Source organism: Zingiber officinale, chromosome 8B (genome assembly GCF_018446385.1).
Source record: "Zingiber officinale cultivar Zhangliang chromosome 8B, Zo_v1.1, whole genome shotgun sequence".
Classification (NCBI taxonomy): Eukaryota; Viridiplantae; Streptophyta; class Magnoliopsida; order Zingiberales; family Zingiberaceae; genus Zingiber; species Zingiber officinale.
In genome coordinates, this window is record NC_056001.1 from 11,414,472 (window position 1) to 11,432,083 (window position 17,612).

The 17,612-nt window shown below is 46.4% G+C and overlaps 2 protein-coding genes across 2 annotated transcripts; both read right to left on the reverse strand.

Moving 5' to 3' along the window:
* Positions 1-99: 99 nt before the first annotated feature.
* LOC122016002 (phospholipid-transporting ATPase 1-like) lies at positions 100-5,505 on the reverse strand. The gene is made up of 7 exons (XM_042573132.1): positions 3,845-5,505; positions 3,432-3,727; positions 1,744-2,446; positions 1,523-1,646; positions 1,210-1,429; positions 549-1,007; positions 100-400 (listed from the first exon to the last, which is right to left on the reverse strand). The coding sequence occupies exons 1-7, from the start codon at positions 5,324-5,326 to the stop codon at positions 199-201; spliced, it is 3,486 nt and encodes a 1,161-aa protein (XP_042429066.1). The 5' UTR covers positions 5,327-5,505; the 3' UTR covers positions 100-198.
* Positions 5,506-5,600: 95 nt separating this feature from the next.
* Positions 5,601-6,634, reverse strand: LOC122016001 (putative methyltransferase DDB_G0268948). The gene is made up of 2 exons (XM_042573131.1): positions 6,445-6,634; positions 5,601-6,351 (listed from the first exon to the last, which is right to left on the reverse strand). Exons 1-2 carry the CDS (start codon positions 6,592-6,594, stop codon positions 5,716-5,718), a joined length of 786 nt encoding a protein of 261 aa, XP_042429065.1. The 5' UTR covers positions 6,595-6,634; the 3' UTR covers positions 5,601-5,715.
* Positions 6,635-17,612: the final 10,978 nt, after the last annotated feature.

Here is a 17,612-nt window from a genome sequence, read left to right on the forward strand (position 1 = left end):
TCTCTAAATCTCGATCGATATCGACTCAAGAGTTTTATTTGATCGACAAATACGTTCAGCGTGATTATTAACCTGCCTCTGCGAATACGTAAGAGCTAACTCTGGTGAAAAACGAAATCCTTTGCTAAAGAATAAAACAATACACCCAGTAAAAGTAGCTAAGAAAAATAAGAGGATTAAATAATGTATTTACTGCCGTCAAGGTTGCGAGAATCTTCTTCTCGATGTGGAGCCTCCATTTACATTCCGAAACTTCTCCAACTCTCTAGCAATTTGTATGTCATTAGGCATGAAATGCTGGATCAGTGCCTTCATTACGAAACGGGGAAGCATCCCGGCCACAAGGACACCTAGTAAGCATAGCCAAAATAATCCAGTCCTCATTACGTTAAAGGCGGCCCTGTATGCGAATGCAAGGTGCAATAACGTTAGAGCAATCATAGAAATCAACGCATCGATACAAAAATTTTAGACTTTGTCAAACAAGTTTCAGTTCTTAATTACTTTATAATATAATCTTGCGATGAGTTTGTGGAAAACAGACGTACCAGTAACCCGGTAGAAACCACACAGAGTCGATGACAATCTCACATATTAGTGTTGCAGCAATGCAACCCCATATTGATGCATGCGTGATCCAGTTCCATCGAAATACATCCATAGCCAAATGAATGTTAACTAGAACGACCACAGCAAGGGTCCATAAGTCTCCTAGACTGGATTCATCGATACCACTGTGTGTATATGCAACACAAGGAATGAAGAAGATAACCACGCTTTGCCAAACTGTATCAAGCATAGTGATGTTGAACAGCTTCAAATTGTAGCTTTTATTCATCTGCCCTGATCTATATAGCTGAGGGTACTTTATCAATGTTTCCCTGCTAAGGTCTTTGTCGAAGATTCCGATGATGATGGTTGGTAGAGCTGTGTAAATAATAGAATACAAAACACTGCTCCACTCAGTTACAGCGGTCGTCAAGCTATAAGCAGCATAAAGCACATACCTATCATCCAAAAACATCATAGTTAGCAATATATGTTATCAAGAAGATAAGCAGGGATGGGTAGATTAACATGTTGAAGAGAAAATTAGTGAGATAATGCACATCCATTCTTAAAGATGTAGATTTGTTAATTCCGTGCAACCATAAGAAAGGTAAATTGAAAGTTTGATAATTCCATGCAACATTGTTCATAAACACATACCAGAATAGGATGAAGACAAAAACTGCATTACGATAAAAGTTGTACAAGATCATGTAGGTCATCCTCTGGTAATTCCAATGCCCATGAACTAACAAGAGGGGCGCCAAAAATCGGAACTGTCCCATAGCAAAATCTGATGCCATAACAGCTTGCCTTCCCTCTTGGCCACTAATGCCAATACCAACATCAGCCATTTGGATCATTGAGACATCATTTGCACCTGGTATTAAAAATATGTTAAAAGAGAACCTACACTGCACTAAAGGAAATGGCTTCATCTGTGGTCTAGTGAATATGCAAATTTGAAGCTTACCATCTCCGATAGCAAGGGTCAAATCATCTATTCGATCCTTTATAAGAGCAATTATTCCAGCCTTTTGCAATGGAGCAACACGGCAGCACAACACAACATCACATATGATAGCCACCTTAAAAAGCTGCACTTTCAAAGTAAAAAGAGTACAAGAACATAAATGCTAGGCAAAAAGAAGCCTGGAGAACTCGTTTAACATCTATATTCGAGTCGTCATGTACCTCTTCTTGCAATTCTGTCTCCAACATGTAGACGAGGCTCGAACCATCTACAATCAAAGCCATAGGAACCCTTGAAGATACTGAGGAAGACAATCTACTTTCAGTTGACATCTCCGCAAGATTGCAAGACATGGCAACTGCATCATGTAGACTCTTTTTACAGGTTTCTCTGGAATTGCTGTTTATCACAATCTGAGTCATTTCACTGGTTAGAAGCTTACAAGAATAGCCAATAGAAATAGCAGTTTCTTGCTTATCCCCTGTCAAGACCCAAACCCTGATGTCAGCTTTTCTCATGGATTCTATGGCTTCTGGTACACCCTGTTGTAGCTTATCTTCAATTGCTGAGGCTCCCAAAATTTCAAAATTTCTTTCAAAATCAACTGCAACAGCTCGAAGCAATCTACCCCTTCCAATCAAAGTAGTACTAGCATTCTCATAGGCAGAGTGCCATTCTTTGAATTCATTTCTACTCAATTTACGTACACCAATAACCAAAGTCCTCAGACCCAAACATGAGTAGGCCTCGAGATTTATCTTGGTTGCATCAATAACTTTCAAGTCCAAGGATTTCTGTGCAACACCAAACATTGAAGTGTCAGCGCCTTTCACAAATAGCTTTACTGTGTTATCAGGACACCTGATTATAACTGACATCCTCTTCCGGTCACTATCAAATTCATGAAGACCTAAAAGATCAAATCTGCAATTGTATTCGTAGGAGTTAAAAATTGGAGAGGACTGATTCAAAAGCTTAGTAGCATGAAGCAGAAGCGAAATAGAACTAGGTACAGATTGAATCACTTTGGAACATATTGGCTCGAAGTCTTTAGAACTGTCTGAGTATTATGGTTAATGTGCAGATGAATTTACAAAATTTATGGAAATAATATTCAAAAGGATACTAGCATGAAGAAAACGAGAAAAAACTACTTTGGATTTTAATCATTTGGAAATGAGTTGGCCTATGTTTCTGAATTCAATAATATGATTAATTTGCAGATGAACTCCTAAAATTGGGATAAATATACTTCAGGCACTACATACTTTTATAATGCTAGAGTAGAGATCCTAGCACAATAAACAGAAAATTCTCTTTAGTTATGATCCATTCTCACACACCCATATAGAATGTCTATTTGTAGATCACATCTCCAGCAACGTCTTATTTAGATTTTATCTCCATTCTAGCTTTCTCTTTACATATTCTCCATTCTATTTCGTCTTATTACCAATCAAATTTTTTCCACTCGTTTTTCCCATTACTTTGAGCTACCGTGGCTGATTTAGGCAAAATTCCATTAGCTATAGATTGAGCCATAAATGCTACAGATAGTACAGTATAACAGGATTTAGGCAAATACTTTGTAGAATGCTATCAGTTCTTATAAGACTGCTATAACCAACAATTCTGATGAAACATTCTTGTCAAGATTCAATATGCATATAATACACACTCCCATTTGTAGCACTGGCACACAGTTCAAGAATTGAAAATTGTCATCATTAATCATGTTGCCTTTATCAATCAAAACCATGATAAAGTAAGACAACCAGCTGCTAACTTAATTGAGCAGCAATTAAATAAAATGTTATATCAATTACATGTCATGTGGAACTGTGGTTCATATCAATTATATAATCATAGAAAAACAATTTCATCTTGAAAACAAAAACTGGAAGGTTACCTTTGTTTCTCCCCAAGGACATCGACAATAATGTGTCCGGATGTGCGCTCCATAAGTACAAAACCATAGGAAGCAGCTGCATTAACGAGTGCCTGCTCATCCGGAGACTCACCTTGATAATCTATTAATGTCTCATTGGGATCTGAAGTCTCAACAACTTGAGGAATCATGGTATTGCAGCATGCCAAAGCAAGGAAGAACTCATAAGCTTGCCTTCCATGTTCGGTATCAGTTTCATTTCTCAGTAATTTGACTAGATCAGGGTCTGTTTTAACTGGCTTCTTTGTCTTCCAAATCTGTTCATTAGAAACTATCAAAAAATGAATAAAATGTGGCAGACGTGTTAAGCAAATTACACCTTAAACTACAGCCTACAAGTTGCAGAAAGTAGCAAAGAAGAACATGCTACCTACGGTATAATGTAATTCGTTATTGTCCTGTGAAGAAGCATTTCCACCACTATAGTCTATCCCCCAAATACTTGTACGACGGAACTCCATCTTGTTCTCTGTCAAAGTCCCTGTCTTGTCCGAAAAAACATACTTAATCTGCCCAAGATCCTCGTTTATGTTTAGAGCCCTACATTGAAACCATGACTTTGAGCTCTCATCGAGCAAATTGCTATCCCAAGTCATGAAATAGGACTGCCCAAGCCTGACCATCTCCATCGAGATGTAGAGTGAAATGGGAATCATGATCTGAAACACGATCGCAGACATGAGGAAAGTAAAAAAGACCTGAATCCCAATCCCGTAGTAGTTATAGTTCCTGTCAACATCCCCGGAGTAGTCTCTTTTCCTAAAGAATTGAGCGAGCTCCAAACCGTCACCATGTTTACCCAACCAAATTCCACTACAAATGGACACGACAGAGCAGAGGGCGATCAGAATTGCAGAAAGAAGCAGAGTCTCCCTGTTCATTTGGGTCTCCAAGCGGCTACGCTTTGAGGGAGCATCAGAGCTATTGAGCATGACCTTAGTTTCATTCCCGGTGTACACTGCAACGCCCATAACCCAAGCAGTGTTCTTGAGCTCGCAACCGCGAAGGATGATGTTGGAGGGACCTAGTGAGACCCGCTTCCCATCGACCTCCATGTTAGCTAGGAAGCCGTATATATTGCGGTTGGGTTCTTCGCAGCGAATGACGCATTTATCAGAGGCGAGGCGAGACATCGTCTCCTGCTTGGCATAGCGTGTCTTGAGGTTGGACTCGCCGTCGAGGTTGATGGTTTGGACGTAGCAGAGGCCGGAAGGGTCGCTAGTGGAGAGAATCACCATGTCACAAGGAATGGTCTCATCGTCGGACACCTTAAGGACGTCCCCGACGCGAACATCCTTCCACCTCTTTGAGCAGAACTGGGCGGTGCAAGGGTCGTGGACAGACACGGGGCGGTTGTTCTCGATGCGATCAGATCGGTGGCGTCTCCAATCCTCGTAGGCGTCCTTGGCGGCGGTGACGACGAGGACGAAGGCGAGGGGGAGGATGGATGCCCCGCGGCCAAACACGGCGAGCTGGGGCAGCTGGTTGAGGACCGCGATCGCAAGGAAGTAAATGTAGGAGACGCGGTGGAATTGCTCGAAGAGGTTGCGGGGGAGAAAGGTGAGGAGGGAGTACTTGGCGGTGCGGACGGCGTTGCCAGCAAACTCGAGGTGGGGGTCGCTGCCGTCTGCATCGCCGAGGATGACATTCCTGGAGTCGAAATCGTGGAGCTCGCGCTGCGAGGCGGCGAAGCGTTCCGATTCGGCGCGAGAGCCGTGGCGAATGAACGGAAGCGGAAAGTTGAAGTTGTCGAGGGAGAACTGGAAGCGGGAGGAGCGGTGGCGGTGGTGGTGGGAGGAGGAGACGGAGGGACGTGCTTCTTGCTGAGGCAATGTGGGCGGCCCTTGGAGGGCCATTGTCGCTTTCTTCCTCTGCCCTGTTTTTCTTGGACGAGGAAGAAGAGACTGGTGGCAAGGGAGCAAGACATCGAATCGATCCTTGAAGGTGTTTCAAAAAAATAGCGTTGTTGCCATAAATAGGCACCGCCCTAGATTTGGCATATTCCTCGGTTTAACGATGGCTTTTGAATTTTGCCAGGAAGGAAAACACGAATCAATCTCCCCGTTTGCTATTTTTTTTTTTATTGATCATTTGATTCAAAAAATAGTTAATTTGTCTCGAGACATACAATTAAGAGAATTCAGATATTCATTAATTCGTAGGATTCTGCGTAACAATTTATTTGATCATGATTCTGTGAAATGGTAAAGATCAGACGATGCGTGGGAATTGCAGAGAAAAATGTTCAGTTCTTCACTTTTCCAATCCTGAGGAAAATTGGGAAGCGAATGGCCTTCACCAGCTTCCCATCGCCGCCCCACGCCCTCTCCAACTCCGCCACCGTCTCCTCCGTCAAAAGCTCCACTCCCCTCTCCTTCGCCGTCTGATAAGCCGACCACGACCGGACGTACGTCAGGTACGCCTCCAGATCCATGGTCCGCTCCGCCGCGAACTCGAACGGACCGGTGGTCTCCTCCCCCTCCACCGGGTCGTAGGAGAACAGAATCGTCCTGTACTCGTCGTCCACCTTCCGCCGCTCCGGAGCCCAGAACGGGTCCGACTGGGCGTAGACCCGCCGGAGCACGGCGTCCACCGACGGGTCGACTCGGGGCAGGGTGTAGCACCACGCGGCCAGGACGCCGCCGGGTTTGGCGAGGACCGAGTCGACCTGGTCGTAGAACGCGGCGTGGTCGAACCAGTGGAGGGCCTGGGCCACCGTGACGAGATCCACGGTCGACGGCGATGCCACGTGGCGATGGAGGTCCGCAAGGGACATGGCGCTCGGCGTGTGGCGGTAGTCGACGTTGGCGAGTTTGGGGGCGAAGCAGAGCTGCTCCGGGCTCGTGTCCGTTGCCACCACTCGTTCATACAATTGGGCCAGCTGAGTCGAGAATCGTTCGAGAGTTAGAGAAAAAATCTTGACTAAACAATTAATTAAATTACAAAACGCAAAATGAATACTGTAGATGCTCACGGAGACGGCGGCTTGGCCGCTGCCGGTGCCGACGTCCCAGACTCGGGTCCGGTTGGGGGTTTTGGAGGAGATGAATCGGAAGAGTTCGTCGGGGTAACTCGGGCGAGCCTCGACGTAAAACTCGGCCTGCTTGTGGAAGAGATCAGCCATAGTTGATTTCTCGTCTTTTTTATGAGAATCCTGCAGGACCCTGTGTGACTTTTATATAGGGCAGGAGAGAAGAGTTGCATGGGAATTTGACTTCCTATGTTAACTATTTTTCTTTGCCTTTCATTTTCTCTGTGAATTATGTAAATGGCTGCTGTAGAAACGTGCTTCCCAAGTATTCTTTTGAACGCATGAACAACTGACATGCGGAAGGTTTGTGGTCAATATTTGGTTCTGACCAAATTCATTTAGGAAGCTGTCACCGCTCTTTCGGGGAGGGCCGTACATTTTGAAAGAATATAAATTATGAAAGTCTATCACATAGAGTACTAGTCTCCTAGACGGACTGGCCAATTTTTTTATTTATAAAGTATTTAAAAATTATTAACTATTTAAAAAAAAAATATCAACAATTTATCAAAGAACACATATAAAAATTTAAATTTATCAAAAAAAAAAAAAAAAAAAAAAAACATACGTTATTTTGATATTTATCTAAGAATATTTTTTTTTTTAAGTGCGTTTCCTATTTTACCTTTCTGACAATTTGATTTTTACTACCGTTTTTCTTTTCTTCACTGATCCTATCCGAACGCTGAGTCGATTGACACTGGGGACGTGGCGCTCTCCGCTGTCTTCGACTGGCTGCACGAATCTCCGGCGAACCTGTAAGGAAGTCGAGCCGGGAAGGGGTTCCCGACGACGACCCTCCGACGCTCAAGTCAGGCAAGAGGAAAATGATGAAGTGTCTCCGAACATGAAGAATTTCGTACCTCCGGCGAAGTCTGAGGGCTCTTATATAGAGCTGTGGGGAGACTTGTGCACACCTACCGAAGCGTACACGTGTCCTGTACCATACCTTAGTATGGGCTTGCCAGAAGAGCATGTCTGACACCATACTGCTACAGTCTGAGCACCTCTCTGATGGGACAGCAGAACTTTCCGTCGTACGATTCTACGCATGGCCTGGTCGTCAAATATGCCTACTGTCAGAAGATGAAGATGATGTTCCACAATGTCCCCTTGTCCTTGTCTCCTTTTTTTCCCCGAGCCGAGCGTCCATCCACTCGGCAAGCATTAGTCCGACCAGGCGTAGGTATCGGTCCGACCGGGTGCTCAACTGAGAGTGTTCCACAGCAACGATGCTTTTATGCTTCGACCGAGTGGGCTATCCGCTCGGCCGGTGACCCTGTTCACCATGAGCGTCGGAAACCCGACTCCCCGTTGGGTTGTCTTTGCTTCTGCTCGGTTCCGTTCGGCTGATCGACCTACCCCGTTTCCGATCGGCCGGAACTCATGCTGACCCTTTTGACTTTTGACCTCCACGTGGCGTTGACTCCCCTCCAGAGGGGGTCCTCCGACCTTACTGCCGGATCACTTGTCTCCCCTTCAAGTCTAGTCGAAGGAGGCGATTAGTCCGACTGACTGGACCGCCAGTCACGCCGAGCGGAATCTCCATGCAACCATCCTCCGCTCGGCCCCCACGGGATAGCTATAACGTCAGTCAACGCCAACATTCCTCGGATCTCTTCGAAATTTGCGTCAATCTCCATCATTAAGGCCGAGCACGCGCTCATTAAATGCGTTCCAGTAGTCGCATGCCACGTGGCGCTGCTGTCGTCATCGTACGGCGGCGGCGTGGTGTCCGACGGGATAAAGGCGGTTTGAAATGGACGGCCCGATGCGTGCCTTGGTTCCCATGACCTGCATCCGACGGTGGAGGCCGCTCGGGCCCAACCCTATAAAGCCTTCGCCTTCTACCCCAGCCGCATCTTTGCCTTCGCGTGCTCTACAGCTTTTCTCTTTCAGCACTCCGGCAACCTTGCTCTTCTGTTTTCCGACGATCTCCGGTGTTCTTCCCTCGATCCTCCGTTTCTTTGTAAGGTTCTCCTACTTTCTCTCTTTGTTAGCCTTGTGTTTTTTGTTGAGTTCTCGTCCTCTAGTCGCTGTCTCGTTCATCCTCTTCTCCTCTCTGTCGTCGGCCTCTTTTTTCGCCTTTTGTTGTTTCGTCCGTTCGGCCAATGGCTAGTCCTCTCAACCTCAAGACCAAGCCCTCAGCCCGTGGTATACCACCCTGGAGTCGCGCTTCGATCGGCGCGACGCCGCTATTCTGATGGACAATTTTGACATCCCCTCTGATTTTGAACTTATCTTACCCTCCCCCTCCGCTCGGCCGCACAAACCGTCGCGGAGGGGGAGGGTTGTTAGAACCCCAAGGTTGTTTTGGTGTGATCAACAAGTTAAGTTAGGTCCTGCGTTGTATTTAACCTTGTGTCTAAGTGTGCAGGAGCTTAGGAGCACAGGTACTCGAGCGGAAGACGCAGCTAGCGAGAAGGACGGCACGCGGTGCGTCCGAGGGACGAGGCGCTGCGGAAGAGTACACCGGCGGACGAGAAGGAAGTGCGCGCGATGGTTCCGAGGTACGAAAGCCGGAGCGGAAGATTGCTCGGGGAGCAAGAGACGCAGCTAGCGCGAAGGTCGGCACGGGGTGCGATCGAGGGACGAAGTCTACGGATGAGTACGCTGGTGGACGAGAAGGGACACGCGGCAATTCCGATGGACGAGAAGCCGGAGGGAAGTATGCTCGAGAAGACCGGAAAATGGGTTCGAGTGAGCCCTATTCCGGATGTCAGAGATCACCCAATCAAGCGGATCCGGAGCAGAAGACCCGGACCGAGACGGGGACTTAACGGAGGAGTGGTGCCGGACAAAAAGTCAATCGTAGTTGACTTTTTGCTCCAGGGCGCCCGGAACCAATCCGGGCGCCCGGACCCTGATTTTGGCCAAGATCACGATTTACGTGATCTAAACGTTGGGGGATAAAACTTTATCCCCCCAGGGCGCCCGGAGCCCTTCCAGGCGTCCCGACCAAGGCTATAAATATAGCCTTGGTCCAGAAGCTTTTTCATTAGTTCAGAAATTGTAGCAACACTTGTGTGCTTCCACTGCTTTGATTAGCTTCTTTCTTTCTGTGCCTACACTGCTGTAAACGATGCTTCTCCGCCTGAAGGAGTTCTTAAGTGCAACCATCTTCCTTGGATTAACAACCTCCCCGGTTGTAACCAAGTCAAATCCGGTGCCTCGTTTTTATGCTTCTTTTTCTTGCTTTTTATTGTTTAAGTTAATTTTTATGCAAGTGTTAGTTTAAGAGTTCGAGAAGGGTATTTGCGTTTTGATTTTTCAGGGCTATTCAACCCCCCTTCTAGCCGGCCCAACGGTCCTACAAGTGGTATCAGAGCCGAGACGCTTCAGGAGGACTAACCGCCGAACGAAGCAACGAGATGGCCGGATCTAACATCCACCCGCCAAAATTCGAGGGGGACTTTGCAAGTTGGAAGAAGCACATGGAGGTATTTTTCGGTACCGATTTTGATTTATTATTAATAATGGAACTCGATTTTGAAGCTCCCGAGGGCAAAACAAAAAATCAATGGACAAAGAAAGAGCAGGCCGAGTACGTGGCAAACAAGAAAGCAGAATTCCATCTGCTAACTGTACTTCCTCCACAAGAAGTCAACCGTGTCGGCAAAGGAGCTTTGGGAGAAGTTCCTTGAATTACACGAAGGAACATCCGAAGCCAAGCTTGCGAGACGGGACTTACTTCGCAACCAGCTCACCAACCTCCGTCTTGAAGAAGGTGAAACAATTGCACATCTACACTCGAGGATACAGGAGCTCATCACCGGACTTTCGAATCTCGGAGAAGAGGTAAGTAACCGAGATTCGCTCAGGTACGCTTTAAATTCCTTCCCTAGAAATTCAAAATGGGCATCATTAGTAGATGTCTTTTACATTTCGAAGGACTTAGAAAAAATTTCATTAGAAGAATTTTTTTCAACATTTGAAGTGCATGAGTCAAGATGTGCAGGAATGAGAGAGCCAAAGAACAACGTCGCCCTCAAAGCTTCGAGAGACGAACCTGAATCGGAATCTTCTCTCGACGACGAGGAAATGGTAATGATGGTAAGACGATTTAAGAAGTTATATAATTCTAGAAAAACTAACCATCCACAGGGTAGAAAGAAAAGAACGATCCGCTGCTACCATTGCGACGAAGAAGGGCATGTCAAGGACAACTGCCCCAAGCTGAAGAACAAAGACAAGGAAAAGGGTAAGAAGCCTATCCAAAAATGAAAGGCCCTGAAGGCGACGTGGGACGATACGTCGTCCGAATCGGAAGTCGAAGCATTCTCCGGACTCGCACTGATGGCGAGTCATCAAGACGACGACTGCGATTCAAGCTCTTCCGAAATGAGCATCGAGAGCATCGATGAAGGGGGAGACACGTCGGAAGAAAGCGGGGAGAAGCGGACAACGAGATCGACAAGGTAAGTCAGGTACGATCTCTTCCTCCCGATAAAATGTTTAAGTTTGTTAAACTTTTAACAAAAGATTGCTGCAAATTAGAAAGTGAAAATAAAAATTTAAAAGTAATTCTAGCTAAGTCTTGTCCCTTAGAAGAATTAGATAAATTAAAACTAGCAAATGAAAAATTGAAACTTGAAAATGATGATTTGAAAATTCAAGTAGATAACTTGAAAAACCATGCATGTTCATCTAAAACCAATGTTAGAAGATTTAATAATTTAAATTGGTACTTTAAATATCACCCTGGACAAATTAGGAACATTTCAAGAAAATATGTTCCTAAAAACTTTTTAGTTAATCCAGTAGGTTGGAACCTATATTGGGTTCCTAAATCATGCTTAAATTAATTTTAAAATTAAAATTTACGCTTTAAGTGAGAAAATTAAACAAAGAATTTCTTTATGAGGCTTTGTCTAAGGAAGTGGTTGTTGTTCCAATAACCAAGAAGGCCTAGTGCCTCGCCACGACCTGGAAGCCAAAATATTGAAATAAATATTTAATTAACTTACTAATGAAGCATTAATACAAGAATTAATTAGTGCTTGAAAAAGGTTATTCAAAACATTTTATTTCAAATTAGAAATTTACTTGCTTAGAATCTCTTTATTCTCAAAAATCATTTTTTTTTGTTAAGAATCTTTTTAAACAAGAAATCTCACCTTAAATTACTTAGAAAAACTTTCTAAATTTCTTAAAAACTTAGAAATTTATTGAAATATTTTTTAAGTCTTTTACCCTTAGATTGTTTTTCATGGAACCCCATTTTTATTGTGATCAAAGGGGGAGAAGGGAAAGTATAAGTCTAGGGGGAGGTAGAAAAAATTGTAAATTAAAATTTGAAATTTTAATTTTTTTGCATATTATTGCAATTAATTTCATATCTATTGTTGACCCTAGCTTAACTTGGGTTGATCACACCAAAAAGGGGGAGATTGTTGGAACCCCAAGGTTGTTTTGGTGTGATCAACAAGTTAAGTTAGGTCCTGCGTTGTATTTAACCTTGTGTCTAAGTGTGCAGGAGCTTAGGAGCACAGGTACTCGAGCGGAAGACGCAGCTAGCGAGAAGGACGGCACGCGGTGCGTCCGAGGGACGAGGCGCTGCGGAAGAGTACACCGGCGGACGAGAAGGAAGTGCGCGATGGTTCCGAGATACGAAAGCCGGAGCGAAAGATTGCTCGGGGAGCAAGAGACGCAGCTAGCGCGAAGGTCGGCACGGGGTGCGATCGAGGGACGAAGTCTGCGGATGAGTACGCTGGTGGACGAGAAGGGACACGCGGCAATTCCGAGGGACGAGAAGCCGGAGGGAAGCATGCTCGAGAAGACCGGAAGATGGGTTCGGGTGAGCCCTATTCCGGATGTCAGAGATCACCCAATCAAGCGGATCCGGAGCAGAAGACCCGGACCGAGACGGGGACTTAACGGAGGAGTGGTCCCGGACAAAAAGTCAACCGCAGTTGACTTTTTGCTCCGGGGCGCCCGGAACCAATCCGGGCGCCCGGAGCTGTCCGGGGCGCCCGGAATGCTTCCGGGCGCACGAGCCCTTCCAGGCGCCCCGACCAAGGCTATAAATATAGCCTTGGTCCAGAAGCTTTTTCATTAGTTCAGAAATTGTAACAACACTTGTGTGCTTCCACTGCTTTGATTAGTTTCTTTTTTTCTGTGCCTACACTGCTGTAAACGAGGCTTCTCCGCCTGAAGGAGTTCTTAAGTGCAACCATCTTCCTTGGATTAACAACCTCCCCGGTTGTAACCAAGTCAAATCCGGTGCCTCGTTTTTATGCTTCTTTTTCTTGCTTTTTATTGTTTAAGTTAATTTTTATACAAGTGTTAGTTTAAGAGTTCGAGAAGGGTATTTGCGTTTGGATTTTTCAGGGCTATTCAACCCCCCCTTCTAGCCGGCCCAACGGTCCTACAAGGGTAAGATAAGTGTAACGACCCAACTCCTGGGTACTAGGCTGTGAGCCGGATCGCTACATTAACTACTGGAACTACTGTGCGGAAAACTAGGTAAAATAAAAATTTCACTAACTGACTCTATTAATCTGATAACTGATGCACCCATGCTGTTATAAGGAAGGATTCAAGACCCTTTCCGGTTGGTGTACATGTGCTAAGGAGAATGCTTGACCTCCCATCTGAGCTAGGAACTCAAACTAACTTCCCAGCTAGCTGCTAATCGATCCACGGATCGATCAATCTTACTGCGATTCTGTGCCCTGCTGGATCGGTCTACGGAACGATCCAGCAGAGGCTGGATCGGTCGGCAGACCGATCCAGGTGTGTCTGGATCGGTCTGCAGACCGATCCAGGCACCTGGAGGCGCTGAGATGCCTACTGTTCGATGCTGGATCGGTCGGCTGACCGATCCATGCACCTGGAAATTTCCTCCGAGGCTACTGTATCATGCTGGATCGGTCGGCTGACCGATCCAGGAGGATACAGTAGCATACTGTATCTCGCTGGATCAGTCGGCTGACCGATCCGGTGGAACAGCTCAGACCCTGATCGGTCTGGGCACCGATCAGTGTCTGATTTCACTCGAGAGTTCTGATTTCAGCACTTTGGCGTGCCAAAACATCACACAATAGTTCTAAAACAATGAAGATACATTCTAGCATATAAGTACTAATGTTCTAAACATGATAAGCTAACAAAACATAGTTACTAAGCTAGAACAATTAGTAACAAGACTAAGTATCAAACTAGACATGATAAGTGCTAAACTGAAATAAAAACGTATAGATCCCAAGGATCTTTATTCCAGACCCCTTGCACACACACATCATCGTAGCATCGCCCTCCAGCCTCCGCTAATCCACTTTTCTTTTACCGGTATCTGCAGTATAAGAAAAGTAGTATCTGTAAGCCAATAAGCTTAGTAAGAAACCATCTACCTCACAAAAACATGCAACGATGCGATTATGTTTTTAAAACATGCAGTTTGAAACTAAACTGAGCATGCAAGCATGGCATGGCATGGTATCACACAAAGCATGGCATAATATATAAACTGAACATGGCATATTTATAAACTGAGCATGAACTGAACTAGTCATGCATATATCTAAATATGTACACGAACTCAAATCATGTAAACTGAACTGAACGCTAAATTTGTGTTCTCATCACTGGTTTCAAATTTGAAAACTATACATATAGTAGATGAAAATACTAAACATGTTGTTGGGCCATCGCAACCGTTCTGTGCGCGCATCCCTACGAGACCCGGATTGCAAGTTCGAATCTAGGGGTTACTAGGTTATCGAACCTAGGGACGACTGTGGGAGTCCAACCCATGGATATCTGATCCAAGTACAGTGCCAACTGAATAAAAGTAAAATCCTGATTCTTGTTTTATTTTACTTTCTATTTCTAGGTTATCGAACCTAGAGCTAGGTTATCTGAACCTAGAGGCTCCTGTGGGAGCCTACCCAATGGATATCTGATCCATATAGCTGTGATAACTGATAACCAACTGAATAAAATGTTTCTAATATATTTTACATGCTGTTAGGACGCCTATTGGTGCATCCTTCTGAACTGGGCATTCTACCGAATGCTTGGTGTGCGTTAAAAACACACCCTAAAACTGAGAACTGTAAAATTACTGAACTAACGCCAAAACTAACAAGCGAGAGCAATTATACTGCAGGTGAGGGGTTTCTTACCTCAATCGTAAGGTTTTCTTACGATTCTATTCGCTAGGTGTTTCCGGAAAACTGTCCGCTCGACGAACCGCTTCCGTCCTCGCGTTCCTCTCGCGGAGAAGGACCCTTTTTGTGTTGGAGTCGTCGCCGGGAGATGTTCCCTTGGCCCTTGGGGCTTGGTGTACCGTGCGTGAGGGAGAGGAGAAGGAGGAGTCGGCGTGAGGGCTAGGGTGAGGAATAGGTCACGGTAAAACCAATATAAAATAACCCAAATCCCAACTTAAGTTTATATTTATATTAAGTGGTTTAATGAACCCAACTCTAATATAAATATATTTGGTTCTCCTTCCTTTCAGCACGGCCCTGCTGGGTTCACCGGTTACTAAACTTATCCGTAAACCATAGGTCTCGGGTTCGATTCCCGCCTAAGCTATTTTACGGTTCCAATTATTTTTGCTGCTTCCGCTACTCGAAAAATTCCGGAAAAATATCTAAAAATTCCAGAAAAATCATACTATATTTCTAAAACAAATTCTGGAATTTTTCGGGCTTTACAATAAGTGGCAGGTCGGACCGCCAATCTCTCCTGAGCTAAAGAGGTTCAAGACCCGACCGGACTATCTTCACGCTGCCAACATGCTAGCCGGTCTGAAGCTCGACATCAATAAGTTCTTACCCGAAGGGGTGATGTATATATTTGGCCTGAGTCCGATCCAGACCCCCCGAGCGACTTCGGTAAGAATTTTACTTGTACATTCGCCTTGATTGTTAACTGATTTTCTCCTTTTTCCTTTGCAGCGGACATTGTCATGGAGTCCGTGATGGCCGGCATTTTGAAGAGGAAAGCGGCGGCGCTCGAGGCCACAGCTGCCAAAGAGATGGAGCAACTGGGTATCACCCCGGTCGGCTCCAACGAAGGAGAGAGCGAAACCAATGCAGGGGAGTCGGCCGCTCAGGCTTCTCTCCCGGAGCCAGCGGTTGGCGCAACTTCTAGCAGAGAGCCTTCCGTTCGGGAGGAAAGCTCCGCTTGGGAGGAAGAACGCCCTCTCCGACAAAAGAGGCGCCGAACGGAAACACCGCTTCGCTCGGCCACTTCTGCGATCCAACCGTCCGAACGGACCACCGCCGATTCTCGCGGCAAAGCCCCAGAGGTGGAGGCGATCTCGTTCGATCGGCCCCCATCCCAACTGGACGCACCCGCGGATCGCCTCGAGGTCATACCTGTCCGCGCCCTTCCGCCTTCTCCCCGCCGAGTCCGACGCTCAGCCATTTTGTCCCAGTTTTCTGCACCGGCCTCTGATCCTTCCCCAGCTTCCGCTCAAACAACTCCCGGTCGGCGTCGTACCATCAGGGTCTCCCTGCATCTCCCCACCGAAGAGTTGATGCCCAAGTCTGATCGGCCAACCGCGCCCGAGCACATGATCACAATGAAGGGGCATCTAGCCGAAATGTGGGCCGATGCTCGGGCACGCGTCGCTATGATTCCACTCAGCAATCTGGCCAACAGTCACATGCAGCAGGCCACTGGGGTAAGCGTATTTTCTCAAGTCTTTTACGCATTATTTCCGATCGACCATTAACAATCTTGCTTATGTCAGAGATGGGTGGAGGAGATCGCTGTCTCCAATCGTCTGGCTATGGCGGGCGAAGAGATAAAGAGGCTGAAGGCTTCGGGTGGCCCGTCCGGCTCCCAAGGCCCCTCATACGCCGAGCTACAGAAAGAGCTAAAAAAGACCCAAGATCTGTTGGCGGCTGAGCAGAAAAAGACGGCCGATCAGGCCCATACTCTAGCCGAACTTGAACGACAGGTCAAATCACGGGACCGCAAGATAAGCCTGGCAACCGAGCGGAAGAACACGGCTATCGCCGATCTGGAGAAGAAGAATGTCCAGGCTCGGGGCCTGGAGCATCGGGTTAAGGATCTGATGGATCAGCTGGCCGGCGAGAAGGCGGCCCGATCGGACGAGGTGATGAAGCTGAAAGCTGCCTTGCAAGAACACAAGGCCGCCGTCGACGCCTCCCGAGCGGCCCTCAAAGAATATCAGGAGGCTGAGCTAGGTCGGGTCGCCTCTCTGAGGCTAAAGTACATCCGTTCGGTCGAATTCTCAAAAAAAGTGTGTGAGCGGATGTATAATGCTTTTGAGCTTGCCATCACCGTCATAATGGACTACCTGAAGTCTAAGGCTCAGCTTCCCGACTCCACCACTATCTCGGCCGAAGACTATGTGACGCTTCTCTCCTCCATCCCGAAGACCGTTTATGATTTTTTTGGAGTAGAAGTCTTCATGTAATTCGGTCATTCGGCCAAAAAACTTCCTTTTTGTAATTCGGCTGCTCGACCCTAATTTCCTTAATCTCTGAAAAATTTATCTTTGTGCAACTTCATTTTTACTTTGCATGCTTGTGAGTGATTGGTCGGGGCCTATGACACACAACTCGGCCAACTAGGCCTCCCGAGCGGGTGCAGGTGGCATACGACTTGTCACTACTTTCCCTTGTCGCTTATCGTCAAGCGTCTTTCATTCCGGTCGGAGGGTTTATAGTCGCCGGTGCGACTCTCGATATTTAACTTCGGAGCTCGACGGTCTTTCAGCTGGAAGGTTTATAGTCGCCGGTGCGACTCTCGATATTTAACGTCGGAGCTCGACGGTCTTCCGGCTGGAGGGTTTATAGTCGCCGGCGCGACTCTCGATATTTAACGTCGGAGCTCGACGGTCTTCCGGTCGGAGGGTTTATAGTCGCCAACGCGACTCTCGATATTTAACGTTGGAGCTCGACGGTCTTCTAGTCGGAAGGTTTATAGTCATCGGCGCGACTCTCGATATTTAACGTCGGAGCTCGACGGTCTTCCGGTTGGAGGGTTTATAGTCACCGGCGTGACTCTCGATATTTAACGTCGGAGCTCGACGATCTTCCGACCGGAGGGTTTATAGTCGCCGGCGCGACTCTCGATATTTAACGTCGGAGCTCGACGGTCTTTCGACTGGAGAGTTTATAGTCGTCGAC